Genomic DNA, 12,250 nt, shown 5'->3' on the forward strand with positions numbered 1-12,250 from the left:
AGTCTGAATACTAGTAAATTATTACTGTTCATTTTGTCTTACTATTCCTTATCAGTCACTAAAATTTGTATAACTTCATGTTGTCCTTAAAAGCATGTATTATACTTACAAGTTAGGTTTTTCTGCATTAATTACATATTAAGCTAGTAATTTCCTTTTGTGAGGGTTATCTTAAGCCCCTTGCTGAAAGTTTTAAGTCAAGTATTTTTTAAAATTAAGATATTTATGTTTTTAAGTCAAAACTATTGCACACTCAATAGGCTACAGTGTAATATAAACATAACTTTTATATGCACTCGGAAGTCAATTTATGTGAGTTTCTTTTGTGATAGTTGTTTTATCGTGGTGATCTAGAACTAAAACCTCAATATTTCTGAGCTATGCTTGTATTTATAAATTGAATAAAATCTCTTATAGCCTTGAGTGTAAAAAAAAAAAAACACACACAAAATGTTTTATTAAAAGATGTCTTGATAATTTAGAAATTATTCCATCAGTTCCCAAATAAAATTTTTAAACCCTAATTTGTGTTACATTATTTCCTTTGTAGATTCAACTCTTATTACAATACTTGAAGAATGATCCCAGGAAAGCAGTAAAGAGACTTGCTATTCAGGATTTGAAGTTACTTGCAAATAAAACACCACATACATGGAGCAAAGAGAACATTCAGGCATGTAGACTTTTAGCCATCTAGATTGGAAGAACTGAATGATATTTTAAATGTGATTTAAAATGTGGTTGGGGCCTCAATTTTGTTATTTTTGTTTCTTTTTCATCTAATACAATCTCAATGATCGGTATTTGGGATAATAATTGATAATATAATAGACCTAAATCATACTTTTTGTGGAGTATTAAACTATATGTTCCTAGGGTTAAGATCTAAAAAAAAATTCTTGGTTTTATAGCACCACATCTCTGATGCGAAGTCCCTCCTCCCAGTCTCCATTCTATTCTTAACCACTTACCAATGACATAAAGAAGTCTCTTTTCCTACAACTTCTTATTGCAGTTTGCCGTTCATATTTTCTCTAGTGTTGCACAGTAGCAATTTTTTTCTTAATTTTTTCCTTCTTAATGAAATTGGGGGAAATGTAGCTATTAATATTTTTTCATCCCTACCCAAGAGGTATTTATTTATTTTTTCATGAAGAGATGTGCTCGGAATTTTCTATTGCTTTTTAATAATACTAAACTTGAAAGTTTTCTTTGAAATCTCAATTACATTCTTTATTTTTAGATTTTCATATTTTATGAGATTGTAGAACTGTTACCCATTGAAAATTGTATATTCATCATAAAGAATACTGAAATTTAATTAACCAAATATAATTACTCAGTTGTTGCTTCCTTCAAATTCAGAGGGAATTGACTTTTATATTTTATGGTCACAATTTTCATCCTCATGCCAGTAGCTTTGAGCATCCTGTCCTTATTTTAGACTAATTGTAGAGCAGATTCAAAGTCCTAAAAATGCAATGAGCACACATTAAAAATAAAAATTGATTAAAAATCAGTTACTAAATCAAAAATTAAAAGAAACAAGTTAGAGAATGAAAACTTAGAATCAATATTCAGTTTTTCCTGGAGAATCATCACATCTAGGAAAGTATTCCATAGAGGTGAAACAAAGTTCAGATTTTGACATGAACTTCTCCTGGGCTTGTCTCTTAATACTTCAAGCATCAGAGAAACAAAATCACTCTTTCCTCATTAGAACCAGTCCAAGCTGAATAATAGAGGATTTGCTTTTATAGCAACCCTTAAACTCAGAAGAGCAGAACTATCATTAAAAAAAATTGTTTTTTTATGAAAAACTTTTGTCTTTATATCACATAAGTTTATTTAAACTATGCTATTCTCCCTCCCACTCCTTGAGAGCTATGCTTTATAACAAAAACTTTTAAAAAATAAAAAAGGGAAGAGAGAAAATTCATCACACTGATCAATACATTGGAAAAAAAAATCTTTATTCTTTTTATCTAAGTATCTCCATTTTGCATATGGGAATCCAATGTACCCAATTATTACTTAGGAAGTAGTAGAGTTAGAATAATACTCAACTATTTTTGTTCAGTCTTTTAGGTTCTATCTTTCAGCCTAATATGACTATGAGAGGTCTTATTAGGGAGGTACAGATACTATAAAGAAAAAAATTACTCAGATTTAAATAGTGCGTAAATATTGAAAAAGTGTCTTCCTCACATCATCTTTCCTATTGTATTATTAGAAACATTATATATCTTTCACAGTTATTCATAGAAGATGTATTCTTTGCCAAACAAGAAATAGAAGCAATTTTAGAAGATAGATAATTCATATTACATAAAACTGAAAAGATTTTACACACAGTTAAAGAGGAAAAATAATCAAATGGCAAACTATATGCTCCTGTGGGTGTAATGTAGGTAATGTGGGTGTTATTGTCACCATTGTTAAGACAAAGACACTAAGTTTCCGATGATTTTAAGTGACTTGTTTATAGTAAAATAGTTATTAAGTGTCTAAAGCAGAACTGAAACCCCTTTCTCTTGACTCTTCTGCCATTATAATCACTTACCATTATAACACTCTCACCATTATATTTAGTACACTGCCTGTCTGTACTTTTGATGACATCAGGCTGTTTTAACCCATTTGTTAAGCAACTTTGAATGATTCCATTCATTCTAATCTCATTGGCTTGAAAGACTGTGTTTCAAAAGAGAATTAGTTTGCTTCTCAACAAGGGTGATGAGGATCACTGACTTACTCCTTTCTTTTTTTTCTTAAATACTCTGTAACAATATGCATATAAAAACAAAAGTACTAGTTCATTGAAGGCTAAAATTATAATTTTAAATTTAAGTGAATAATTTGAGGTGAAATTTATTTATTTAGTGTTGTTGGAGATGGCCTTTGATTTGACATTATCTTATTGTGACAGGTGTTTACTAGATTAATTCTTAGCCAATCAGCAAGCGTTTATTAAGTGCAAACTATTGGCTAGGCACTGTACTGAGGTCTGGGCATATAAATAAAGGTAAAAGATAGCCTTTACTCTCAATAAAACTCAGGCTACAAAGGAGACAGTATGCAAGTAACTCTGTACAAACTATATAGAGAACAAATTGGAAATAATAAACAGAGGGGAGGCACTAGCATTATAAGGGATTGGGATTGACTTCTTATAAAAAGTGGGTTTTTAGCAAGGTTCTTGAAGGAAGCAAAGACCTGAGATGAACGAAGGCGTTCCAGGCATAGGGAAATAGCCAGCGAAAATGTCTTAGTCGGAAAATGGAATGTCTTTTGTGAGGAACTGCAGAAAGGCCCATGTTACTGGATCATGGAGCAGATAGGAAGTTGAGATAGTAAAAAGAGTGGAAACATAGAAGAAGGGCTTTGAATGCCAGAAAACTTTCTGTTTTTGAAGATGATAAGGAACCACTGGAATCTATTGACTTAGGAACAGTGGGAGTATAATATGATGAGGTTTTTTCTTTAGTAAGATCATTTTATTAGCCTAATGGAAGATGCACTATAGTAAGGAGAGTCTTCCGTCAGGGAGAAACTTCTAAACCAGGATGGGAGTAGTGACTGGGAGCTGGGGGAAGAGGCAGGCAAATAACCGGAATGGAGACTTGATGGGACTTAGCAACAGATTGGTTATGGAGGATGAAAGACAGTGATGAGTCTTAGATGACCCTTGAGCTGTGAGTCTAGGAGTATGGTGATGTCCTCTACAGAAAAGTTAGGAAGAGGGAGGACTTGGTGAGGTTTGTATCTGACATGTGTCTTAGTGCCTCTTGAAGAGCAGGATGTTTGTAATGTGCCTAGTAGGTGTTTGATAAATGCCTACCTGAATTGATTATGATTTGTTGACAAACAGTATGTTTTAAAATATATCATATTCTAAAAGAGGTACTTCAACCTCAATGTGTAAAAAATGCCTGTTGGGTGCAGAATTCTTTGTTGCTAGGAGAGATATAGGTATTTTAGATATGACACAGAACCTGCTTTCATGGAGTTTATGAACACATACACAAAATAACATTAATCCATAAATATAGGATTTAGGCAACCCTTAATTGGAAGTTGAAAAACCTGAGGTAAAATCCAGCTGTGTGAACTTGGGTTAAGTCACTTAACTTCTCTTTGCCTCAATTTCTTCAACTATAAAATGGAGATAATAGTACCTAAGTCCTAGGGTTATTGTGAACATCAAATAAGATTATATTTGTAAAGTCCTGAACACAGTGCCTGGCAGATGATAGACAACATATAAAGGCTAGCTATGATAATGATGATAAGTAGGAAAGAGAACCAGCAAAGTAAAGAGAAGGTAAATATTGGGTTCATTGTGTTTATTGTAATTTTTCAAAAAAGTATTTCTTAAAGATGCCAAGGTGATTCTGATTTTACTTCTTATAAAATTATATAACTGGTATTTAATTTGTTTAAAATCTAGAAAAATTTAACTAAATAGATATCAGAATGATACTGGGGAGTGGTTTAACTCTTTTATTTATGTCAATTTTGAATTTCAGGTACTTTGTGAATGTGCTCTCCAAACTCCTTATGACAGTTTGAAACTAGGAATGCTCTCTGTTCTGTCCACATTATCAGGGACCATAGCAATCAAGCATTACTTCAGTCTTGCTCCAGGTAAAGAGGATAAAAAGTCTTCTTCAGATTATTACTCAATTTCATAAAGTTAGAATCCTGAAAGATCCTTAAGTATTTTTTGGTATACCAACTTTCATTATAGTTATCAAATAGCCCATCAATTGCTGATAATTAGCTTTGGATGGAGTGGGACCGTAATTCAAGAGCATTGCTTTCCTTTGACTTATTAAAAACTTTCCTATGTGGGGTAGAACAGTACTTTAATGGTTGCTTAAAATGGTAATGTGGTTTTATATTTAACCTGATAACCAAATGAATGATTTATTTATTGTATTTATAAAGACATGCCATAATGAACAAAATTGATTAAATCCCACAATACAAAGGTACATATTAACTTGTACTCAAAAAGTAATAGTTTACTTACGAATAAGGCTTTTATCCTGATTTTTTTTTTTTCAGCAAGATTTGCAGGCTGTTTTGCTCTGGTTTTGCTTTTATGATCGATTAAGTCATTTGATTAAACACCTCTTCTGCAAAAAGCTTCAGTAGACAAGATTTTAACTGATAATATAAGGCAATTTCCTTTTTAAAAATATTCCAGAGAAAGCAAAACTAGCTGTGTCAAGTGTGTAATAATCAGATATGCTTTTTTTTTTCTTTTTGGCTTTTTTTGTAATTTTTGCTGAGGCAGTTGGGGTTGTGACTGGCCCAGGGTCACACAGCTAGGAAGTGTTTAGTGTCTACGACCAGATTTGAACTCGGGTCCTCCTGACTTCAGGGTTGGTGCTCTATCTACTTTGCTATCTAGCTGCCCCCAGATATACTTTTTGCTTAATGTTTCTTTCAAATGACTCCATATCATATAATTTAGAGTGACAGGACCTTAGAAGTTATATCAACTGCTACATTTTACAGATGAAGAAATTGGGTCCTAAGAGGTAAAATTACTTTCCTAAGATTACACAGAGTAAATAGCAGAGGAGGTGACCTTGGGTTCTCTGGTTTCAAAGTCAGTGCTCTTTTTATTATGCCATGCAGTTTAAGTACAGTTATCCCTTCCACATTGTGAGGATTAGGAGTACATTTCTCTGAGATCTGAAAAGTCCATGTAAAAAATTTTGGCCCTCCCTTTGTACCAGAGAAAGTCTGAATTTTTTCTTTTTCTTTTATGGGGTGTTTGCAGTACCTTATTAAAACATTTGGGTTAAATATTGGGTCATAGGCTCTCTGCTGGATTTTGTTTTCAGCAGTTTCCTCAAAACTCAGAAAAATTCCCATTTAATTTCTCGTGCTGCCCCACAATATATCAAAATCATGACAGGAAAAGTTGCGATGTAGAAGGAATAAATATAGGTGTACATGATGTGTATATGGGTATATAAACATACTTTCATTTAGTCATTATTCTTTATTATCCATACAAAGGAAAAAGGATAATGGTATGACTAAACACCCAGAATCATTCATATTTGGCTTTGTATTTGAATATAATTAGTATGCACAGTTTTCCAACTCACTTTCATCAGCGGTGGGGTGTTAAGAGGGCAATCTAACTGTCCACTGAGCTGCAAGTCTCAGCAGTAATGATTTCTATTATATATCACTTTGCGACTTACAAATACTTTCCTTCCAGCAACTCTGTGAAGTAAGGCAGGCAGTTAGATAGCACAGTGGATGGATTTCTGGGGCTAAGTTCGGAAACTACCTCAGATGTTTCCTAGCTGTGCGACCTTAGGCAAACAATTTAACCTCTGTTTGCTTAATAGCACCTCCCTCCCAAGACTGTTATGAGGATCAAATGAGATAATAATTAAAGAGTATTTAATACAGTGCTTGATACTTGGTGTGTGCTATATAACTGCTAGGAGCAGGAGTACCACAGTTTTGAAAATGATAAAAGAGAGATTGTGACCTGTTACTATAAATTCCTGAATATCAGGCTTAGACCTCAAAACCCAACTTTTTGGACTCTAGTCTCATAGTCTAGTTCTCTTTCTGTTGTACCATAGTTCTCTATAAGTATGCATGGTTGTCTTTTTCATTAGAAATTAATATCATTTTGTCAAGATAATTTTATTATGTGAAATGTAAATTGTTATTAAATAATATTAAGACAGTATTATATTTAGGTGATAATATTATCATAATAATATTATTAATAGGCTCTTAATTTAACCAAGGAACTTATTTCCAAAGAATTTATAATTTGGCAATCTATCAGAAGGGACAAGGTGATCTTCTGCAAGAGAGACCAGGATACACTTTGAAATGTGGTCTAAAAGAAGGAGTCATTTTAAAACTTGACCCCAATCTCTCCTGTCTTTCTTTGGAGTGTTACCCCCTGTTATCTTTGGGTTCAAAATCTAGACCCAAAACTAAATCTACACAATACATATATTTCATCACTAACGTTCATGTGTCCAAAAAACCCAAGAAATTCTGCATCTTATGGCCAAGATACTAAAGGACCAGAAAGGGTAAAGAAGTTTCACATCTAGGGAGTAGAGGCTAGAGCTGGAATTTTAATCTATTTTTTTCTAGTTCTGAATCTACTACTGTTATTACTACATTGGGCATGGTACTGACTGTCCATAAGCAATAAATGTTTATCAGAATATCCAGTTATATTGGTTGCTTGCTTTGGTCTTTTGTTAAAAAAAATTATAAATACATAGTCCCTTTTAAAGGCAAGATCAGGGTAAACTTAGGAGGTGAAATCGTTTTAAAATTATTTTTATCTATCCAGTCTTTTTCTTCCTGATAAAGGGAGAAGAAATGTTATAATATTGGTAGGAATGGAAAAAATGAGATGAAAGTAAGGAATGAAGTTTTAACTTAAATTTTTAAGGTTACATAATCCACATCAGAGAGTTGCTAAAGAATTACATGTACCTTTTGGTTTTTTCTTCTGTTCATTTAGGAAATACAGTTACATCACCAAGGTCTTCTGATTTAGTTAGATTGGCACAAGAATGCTGTTACCATAATAACCGAGGTATTGCCGTTCATGGAGTGAGGGTCCTGACTAATATAACTGCTTCTTGTCAAGAAAAAGGTAAATTTAAGCAGTTTTTTGGGTTGAGGACTTACACATTCATCTCAATTTGGTTTTGTGTTTTTTTTGGTGTGTTTTTGTTTGTTTTCTAATCTCTAAGTAGTTCTGTCATAGGATTTGGTTGGTAAATTATCACTTATCAGCAAAGGGATCACAAAGCTAGTAAGTATCACAGGTGAGATTTAAACCCAGGTCTTCCTGACTTCAAGTGCTAAGTCCAGTATTCCTTACTTGACACCATAATATCTCTCTTGCTTTTCACTTTACCAGAGGCTTATATAAAGATTTCTCAAAGCTCACTAAAGCAAAATAAGAATGATGCAGATTCTTACTATATATAGGTAATGAGCTTAGAATGTCAAATGCATTGTATTTACATTTCCTCCAGATTTTCTTCTAATATCTGTATTCTTTTTTTTTTTTTAAAGCTTTTTATTTTCAAAACATACACATGGATAATTTTTCAACATTGATCCTTGCATAACCTTGTATTTCAAATTTTTCCTTCCTTCTTCCCAACCCTCCCTTAGATCGATTATGTGTTATACGTGTTAAAAATATGTTAAATCCAATATGTGTAAACATTTATATAATTCTCTTGCTGCACAAGAAAAATCAGATCAAAAAAGAAAGAAAATGAGTAAGAATAATATCTATATTCTTGCAGGTAGGGACACTGTATTGACTTCCTGATAGGTATCTTCTCTGAAGTTAACCACCATCTCCTAAATTCTTTTATTAGTATATATACCATGGGAAACTGGGGGAAATATGTGTGATCATTTTAAGGTCCCCATTAAATATGCTTAAGGGTTGAAACAACAAAAGTTGATTCAACCTAACACACTTGTTTTATCTAAAGCTTTCAGAAACATTGAATTTAATTATTTTAGCTAGGGGGAAAAGTATTATGTGATATATTACGGAGTTTTTTCCATTTATTGACTATAAGGTTTTTAAAAGGCATGTACATGCATTTGATGATTGTAAAGTAATCTTTATTAAGCATTCAACTTATGAGTAAGGTACCCCTTGACTCTCTAAAACAGATCTTGGAGACCATCTAGTCCAACTTCTATTTGGAAGACCAGAAAACTAAGGAAGTTTCATACCTAGAGGGTAGGGACTGGAACTGGAATTTTAATCTTATTTTTTCTAGTTCTAAATCTACTGGTTATTTTACTGCTGCACTGTGCATGGCACTGAGTGTTCATTAGCAGTATCTATCAGAAGTTTGCCAGTTATATTGTTTGCTTACTTTAGTCTTCTGTAAAGGAATTATAAATACATAGTTTGTTTTAGTCTTTAGTAAGTCTGATTGGAGCACATCTCCTTAGAAGCACTTCTTGCCTTCTATTCTGTATAAATTTGTGTATTGCTCTGATTTAAATAATCAGACCTGTTTACTGGTTGGTATAATTCTTCTTTTTGAATAAGCATTATTTGTACAATTGCATAGAGTAAATGAACGAATAAAGCATTTATGCCTACTAGGTGCAAAGTACTTTTTTAAGTGCTAGAGATACAAATAGAAAAGTACCTGCTCTGAAGGAGCTCACATTCCAAAAGGCGATATTGACACATGGAAACTTTCAAATGCAAGTCAAACAGAAAAGTTCTATAGTTCTTAGGATGCTGTAGTACAGCAATTGGTAATGCCTTTTTTTTTTTTTTAAGTGAAAAACTGCAATGAGCAAAAATCTACCTTCTTTCCCTCCCACCATCACTTTCTGATTGAGAACCAAGGAAAAATATAATTTTTATTACAGACATGTATAGGCAAGCTCATCACATTTCTGTATTGGAAATATCCAAAGATAATATGCCTCAGTCTGCACTCTTAAGTCTTTATGAAGTGGGTAGTATGTTTCATCATTAAACCTCTAGAATTGTTATTATTCACTATGCTGATTAGAGTTACTATTATTAAGATTTTCAAAATTGTTTGTTTTTACTGTATTATCATTGTATAAATTGTTCTCCTGATTCTGTTCATTTTGTCCTTCATCACTTCATACAAGTCTTTCCAAAATTCTCTGAAACTGTCCTTTCATTTCTAACAATGCAGTAGTGTTCGATCACATGTACCATAACTTAGTCATTCCCCAATTTTTGGGTACCCACTCAGATTCTTTGTTAAATCCAAAAAGAAGTTTAAATATTTTCATACATCTTTAGTTTGTTTTGCTTATTGCTGCTTCTTTGATGTCATTTTTATTGATAAAAATCATATCAGTTTCTGATGATGAAACATTTGACAGTGCTAAGGTCATTGAGAGGAAGATCTTTCTTTTCTGGATATTAAATAGCTATGGCTGTACCTCCTTCAGGAAAAGCTGCTAGACTATATCTTTACAGGGATTGCTTCATAGGATAATGGTCAAGGACACTGGGATGCAAGCTTTGCTGTACTCAAGGCTCTTGGGTTCTGAATCCTGGGCTCTGTCTGTCAGGGTTTGTGGGGAAATGGTGATCAGAGTGGTGGTGGTGGTGGTGGTAGTGGTAGTTTGACCTGCCTGGTACTTGCTGCCTCCTGTCTCTCCCTTCTATTGAAAGAAAAAGGGACAGATGGATGGACAGATGAAGGGACAAATGGATGAAGCCAGATTTGAATTCAGGTGGTCTTGACTTTAGACCCAGTGATCCATTCACTGAATTGCCTAGCTGGTTTATGTTGAGATATCTCTATCTACGAATATGTAGAGTGTTACAAAAAGTCTCAATATAATTTAAAGCTTTAATAGCTGAAATTTTAATAGCTTAACACTCCACTAAAACTTTTTGGAATTACATAGAATCCCTGTGCCCAGAGCAGATAGTTATAGTCTATAATGTAGATATCACCCTAACAATTTCCATATTCATAAAAAATAAACATTTATTAAACACATACTTTGTGCTAGAGACTATGCCATGCTAACTGCTTGGGATGTAAATATGAAAGACAAACCCTGCCCTTAAATCTATTGGGGAACACAGCACTCAAAGGGAAGTTGAACAGTGGAAGGTTACAAATATGGAAGGTCATAATTGTTTTGTGGAGTGGAAACCAAGTAGAGCTTCTGATAAAGTGGGGAACTCCCTAGAAATTCTAATTCATATCTCAGGTCCCTATAAAGAAAATCTTTGGGAGAAATTTAGTGCCTCACTCTCCAGCTTTCTAATCAGAGAAAAGAGACCATCAAGGGAATTGATGGAAGATATTGAGTATCTGAAACTGAATTATGCAGTCAGCATGATGAAGAAATTTCAGGTTTTTAATTTAGAGTTTTCAAACAGAAGAATCGTTGCTTTTAAGTAATGAAAAGGTATTAAAATAGCATTTTTTTAAATAATAGCATATTTATTTTCAAAATACATGCAAAGATAGTTTTCAACATTCACAAAACCTTGTGTTTAAAATTTTTATCTCTCCCTTTCCCTCACCCCCTCCCCAGACAGTAGGTAATCCAATACAGTTTAAACTTGTGCAATTCTTCTATACATGTTTCCACACTTATCATGGTACATAAGAAAAATCAGATCAAAAAGAAAGAAAAATGAGAAAAAGAAAACAACAAGCAAGCAAACAACAATTTTTTAAAAAAAGATGAATATACTATGTTCTGATCCACATTCAGTCCCCATAGTCCTCTTTCTGGTTGCAGATGGTTCTCCTCATCACAAGTGTATTGAAATTGACCTAAATCACCACAAGTTGATCATCACATAATCTTTCTCTTACTGTGTACAGTGTTCTCTTGGTTCTGCTCTCTTCACTCAGCATCACTGCAATTTCTGAAATCAGCCTGCTCATCATTTTTTAAAGAACAGTAATATTCTATTACATTGATATACCATAATTTATTCAGCCATTCCTCAGCTGATGGGTATCCACTCAGTTTCTTGTTCCTTGCTACTACAAAAAAGTCTGCTACAAACATAAAATAGCGTTTTTAATACAAAGAATTTTATTCTTTTTTGAACTGATTTTACAAACTTAAGGAGATTACAAGAGTTCTGTTTTGGTTTATATTTACATCTTATAAGTATAATTCATCTTTCTAAACTATGTCTTTGTTTTCCTGAATAATATTTCCATAGAAATTACCATATTCTGCACATAATTTATGTATCTTTTTTTTTTCCTGAGGCAATTGGGGTTAAGTTACTTGCCCATGGTCCCACAGCCTAGGAAGTATTAAGTGTCTGAAGCCAGATTTGAACTCAGGTCTTCCTGAGCCTAGGGCTGGTGCTCTATCCACTGCATCACCTAACTGCCTCTATATATCTCTTAAAGGGCAGTTTTAAGCATTTATATCTTAAACATGCTATCTATGAAAGAAGACATAGCATGCTTTATGCTGTTTGTTACAGTATTCCCCACCCAAAAACTTCTAACTTTTTGATATTGACTTCTGATTTTAATAAGTGTAAGGTTTTTTTAAAAATATTTTTCATTAAAGGAATGAAGGAGTTAATAAAGCATAAAGATTTTAATTTCAGAAGAAATAATAATTTCATTTTTTTTCTCTTTGAAACTATTTCGGTCTTAATTACTGTTTTTGTAATAGCCTTATAAATTTTGGGGATTTCTGTTTCTCA

General features: G+C 33.0%; 1 protein-coding gene across 1 annotated transcript in view; it reads left to right on the forward strand.

The window, feature by feature from the left end:
* The window catches only part of INTS7 (integrator complex subunit 7), a 64,146-nt gene that overhangs the window by 20,532 nt on the left and 31,364 nt on the right, over positions 1-12,250 (forward strand). The window contains exons 7-9 of the mRNA XM_051998433.1: positions 551-673; positions 4,530-4,647; positions 7,532-7,666. Of these exons, the coding sequence (XP_051854393.1) occupies positions 551-673; positions 4,530-4,647; positions 7,532-7,666 (376 nt within the window). The remainder of the gene's footprint in view (positions 1-550; positions 674-4,529; positions 4,648-7,531; positions 7,667-12,250) is intronic.

This window comes from Antechinus flavipes, chromosome 4 (assembly GCF_016432865.1).
Source record: "Antechinus flavipes isolate AdamAnt ecotype Samford, QLD, Australia chromosome 4, AdamAnt_v2, whole genome shotgun sequence".
In the NCBI taxonomy this organism is placed as follows: Eukaryota; Metazoa; Chordata; class Mammalia; order Dasyuromorphia; family Dasyuridae; genus Antechinus; species Antechinus flavipes.